Here is a 4,376-nt window from a genome sequence, read left to right as displayed (position 1 = left end):
TAATGAAAAAGTTGCTACGAGTGCAGGTTATTCTTGTTTTTCAAAACAGTGGCTAGCTCACATGTAATTTTTTTAACAGTTTTGAATTTGGCTGGTGGCTGGCTGGTTTGTGTTTATGTTGTTATGATGGTCTGGTGGTTTTTTCTGGATAAATGATAATCCTTGTTTGGAAAAATGTTTCTAAAATACTCTTGATTGGTTTATTTCTAGTAATTAAAATTAAAAATAAATGCCAAAGTCCGCAAAACATCCTGCGGAGTGGAAAGCACGGTTGAAGCTTTATGCCGCAAAAAACAAAGACGCCTTCAGAAATGGAGGCTATCCGACAAAGTCGAGCACCTGGGGTAAAGAACGGGACAAGATTGATGCTTGTCCTGTCTTCCAATCGCCGTCAGGAAAGGATCTCTTAGGGAGATCCCTTACGTGTTCGTGTGGGTATTCCCACAAGAAGGAGTCTTCGCCTGCTGCTGTGTCACTGCCCTTGCATTCCAGCAAATTGCGCACAGAGCAGCTGGTGAGAGTCTCTACTTTTTCTTCTTTTTTCTGTGTTTTCTCTATAGTATATATTTATATAACGTGGAGGTTTTTACGTGGAGAGGGTGGATGTTTGGGTTTCCTAATTGTCACAATTAAGTTTCTTAATTGTCTTTTCGTAGCCGTTGACCTCCAGACTATCAATGGGCAGTCCATCGCCACCGTCTGGTCCTTCTAAGCCACTCCTGAAACGGTCTTTTAAGTGGGCTTCACCAAAGTCGTCGTCGACAATTACATCCGCAGCTGCACAGTCACCCCCATCTCCCCTGACTGTGCAGCCCGTTCCCGATTGCTCACCGCAGCCATCAACTAAACTCGCACCGTCAGCTGCTGATGTTGACATGTCAATCGCAGCTGCACAGTCGCCCCCTTCTCCCCTGACTGTGCAGCCCGTTCCCGTTCGCTCATCGCAGCAATCTTTTAAAGTTACGCCGCCAAACTCGCCTATTCATAGTCGTAAAACTGTTCCTGTCACCCCTTGTGCAGCCACTAACTCGAGTGAGATCTTGCCAAACGCTTTTCCAGTTTCCCCGGTGTACAGCATTCCACTGCCCCCCACAAGTCCAATAAGACCACGTCAACCAACGGACTACAAGTTGCGCCCTCCAAAAGATTGGAAAATGGAACCGGCAGACCGAGAGTGGGTGGGTCGTCATGTGTTTGCTGCCAAAAACACATTTCAGCAGCCTATGCGTAACTGGTACCACCCCCCTACCCTTTCTTCAACCGCCATGAAACCAGTTCCGGCCAACTATTGTCTACGTAATTTTTTCTTGTGGGCTCCGCTGACCATGTGGCGTATAGAGCTGCGATGCCAAAGAGATGGATGTGGCAAACTTTTGCGACGCAAATGCATCTATCCCGTATTGCGTCTTGTCATCGACATGCAAGACACTTACTATCTGGCCACTGAACACTACGACTGCGTGTGTACTGCTTCATTCATCGGTTGGGATAAGCTTATCATCGAACAGTGTTCTCAGGCCCAGCAATGTAAGTTTCCTGCCCACATCATGTACAGATCATCTTTGGACAAGTCCCTGCTTACTTTGCTGAGATCACGTACGAAAGGAAACAGCCCGACAGCTCTTGCAAACAGCGTCGCAGAGCTGCACACTGAGAATTGGATGCGCAAGATGACCATGTACCTGGAAGATTGCAAGTTGCACAAAAATGGGATTGGTTCACTCTTCTCCGGGAAGTCCAGTACATACGAGCCGCTTCCAGACATGTGTCGTGTACCAACCGCCCAGTGGTTCTTGGCATGTTATACGCACGACGTCCTCAAGCGTCAGGAGATTTTAAAGGGAAATGTCACCAATGTCTTTGGCACCATCCTGAAAATCGATTCCACCGGCAAGATCATCCGAAAGCTGGCTGGTAAAATCAGAGAGTCTGCCCGGTGGGTTACAAACGTCGGCAACGAGTGGGGTGGCATCCTTCAGTGTGTTGTGGTGCATTCTGAGAGCAACGACACGTTGGCAGACATGGCCAAGGGTCTTGTTAGACGCTTTAAAAATGCCGATGTTCCACCTCCTAAGCTCATCTACACCGACAGAGACTGTTGCTCGACATCTGGTCCAGCAAAGATTGAGAGTCTCTTTGTTGAATGGAAGGGCTTACTGGTGAGATTAGACATTTGGCATATGATGGAGCGCATTGCCCTTGGCTGCTCTTCAAAGGACCATCCTTTGTACGGTGTCTTCATGTCACAGCTCTCGGGGTGCATCTTTGAATACGATGCCAAAGACCTGGAGCTGCTCATCCAAGTGAAGAGGGAGGAGTTTCAAGATGCTGGCATGCGACGTGCATCTGACGCCATCGTCAAAGCTGAGCTGACGAAGAAAGAGCTTTTACAGCATTGTCAGCGACGCACCAGAGGAGAGTATGAAACCCGTCACCGTATCGAAGCTCTGATCCTGGAGTTCACAGGTACCACTGATGTCTTGGGCACACCTCTGTTCAACGACGAGATGGTCAGCATTTGGCAAGAGCAGACCAAGCACATCGCTTGTATCCAGGATCCGGAAGGTGTTCCTTTGTACACGACAGTTAAAACCATCAAGAGAGGCAAGGATAGGGACGTTCCAATTTACAGGTGTGCGCGAGGAAGCAATTCCCTGGAATCGTTCCACAATCACCTTCGTGATTTTATTCCAGGCACATCAGCGAATGGCCTTCACTTCCAAGCCTTTCTCCTTGACGGTTTGTCACGCTGGAACACCGCGCGGAAGGAAGCATTGCCAGAGGCTGGAACACGACCTGCAAACTTTCGCACCTTCGACCACAAATTGACCAGCCGTTTCAACCAGCTTCACACGCACGTCTTGGGGAAGCAGTATGTTGAAATGGAGGCACCCTCTGATGACACATCCGAGCTGGTTGGCATGGAGTACTTCTTCAAAGAAGAAAAGGTCAACCTGAACGATGACAAGTACATCCAATCCAACCTTGGTGAAGATGATGATTCTGGTGTGGAGGATGAAATTGATGAAGGTGTCCCTCCAGAAACCAGTGACCAGCAAGTTGTGGAGGAAAACGAGGAGTCCCAGCCTGATCAGGAGGACGAATCTGTTGACTCCCTCGGCATCCCCGGATGGAACCGTGTCGACCATCTGGCCCGGGCACTCCTTGGTGTTGAAGGCATCAGCGTGTCAAAGAAGAAGTGTGAGGAGATTGTTGGACTGTTTGGGCTGCTTGAAGATTTTGACAAACGCCCAATGAAATTTGCACCCGTCAAAATGAAACCGGCAAAGGGCAAGTTCAAGCGGAAGCACAAGATGGGTGGAAATGCTCAAATTATTGCCATGCGCCGAGCTCACGTCACTGCTGGTTACCCTTCCCTGTGTCCATCCAAGAACCGGTTAGTTGAGGCCATCTTCATTCACCTGACGGCTAAGCACACTTCCAGCAGCACCATCACGTCACCCGGGAACAAAAGAACAAACGAATCCCGATGGAAGAAGTGCATCCAAGACTACAAGTATGTGCAGGCCAGAGTTTCCAACAGTGACTTAAAGCACACCTTGAAGATGTACCTGTTCAACGTGAACGAGACCACCCTGATGCACTGGCACAAGCGCAAAGCCAGACGCGACGAAGCCAGCCTCCTCCTTCAGGGCAGATCGCTGCCTGGCAATGTGACCAAATCATCAAAGGTAATGATTCCTACCACCATGAAATCAAACCCTGATGCTGGTACCAGGATGGCATTCACATTGCCAGTCAACACGTCTGGAAAACAGAAGCCATCATCACAGCCGAAGTCGACAGATCAACCGAAACCACCACCGCCGTCGAATGAAGCTTTGTTTGCTGCCTCTCTGTTTTCTCCATCAGTGGAGCCAACAACAACTGACCAACTGTTGTACAGGCCCATCAAACCCAAACCTGTACAGCCCGCCCTCTTTGTACCTTCCACGCAACAACCCAGAACCTGCATTAAACCCTTTCAACGCTTACCATCTTCATCTTCGCCGTCGCCTCAACCCTTATCTTCATCTTCGCTTGCGCCTCAACCCTTTCTATCTTCGTCTTTGCCATCACCATCTCAGCCGTGTCAGTCTCAATCTTCACCGACTCCATCAGCGCCACCTGTCGCCTTGTCTAAGACAACGTACTACCGCCACAAGCAAATGGAGTCGCAGACCGGCATGATTAAACCAAAGAGAAAATACAACTGCTCGCAGTGTGGTCAACCATGTGTACCGCCCCACACCCAGTACTATGGCCCAAAGTACTGCCCTGTCAAGTGCGAAAAATCTTTTGACGATTGGTTGACATGGGCTAAGTGTGAAAAGCAAAAGAGGGATGCCATAAAAAAGGCAAAAAAGAACAATTAG

The 4,376-nt window shown here is 49.0% G+C and overlaps 1 protein-coding gene across 1 annotated transcript; it reads left to right on the top strand.

Moving 5' to 3' along the window:
• The first annotated feature begins 229 nt into the window (after positions 1 to 229).
• LOC136816567 (uncharacterized) lies at positions 230 to 4,376 on the top strand. Its single transcript, XM_067072907.1, has 2 exons — positions 230 to 514; positions 657 to 4,376. Exons 1-2 carry the CDS (start codon positions 230 to 232, stop codon positions 4,374 to 4,376), a joined length of 4,005 nt encoding a protein of 1,334 aa, XP_066929008.1.

Source organism: Clytia hemisphaerica, unplaced genomic scaffold, assembly GCF_902728285.1.
Source record: "Clytia hemisphaerica strain Z4C2 unplaced genomic scaffold, Clytia hemisphaerica genome assembly, whole genome shotgun sequence".
NCBI classification, from domain to species: Eukaryota; Metazoa; Cnidaria; class Hydrozoa; order Leptothecata; family Clytiidae; genus Clytia; species Clytia hemisphaerica.
Note: the sequence above shows the minus strand (reverse complement) of the source record. Positions and strands in the feature narration are given on the sequence as shown.

Bases quoted from the DNA above. Each gene is read 5' to 3' on its own strand.
- LOC136816567 (XM_067072907.1), top strand. From the start codon at position 230: ATGCCAAAGTCCGCAAAACATCCTGCGGAGTGGAAAGCACGGTTGAAG. The intron at 515-656 runs GTGAGAGTCTCT...GTCTTTTCGTAG, and splicing joins AATTGCGCACAGAGCAGCTG to CCGTTGACCTCCAGACTATC.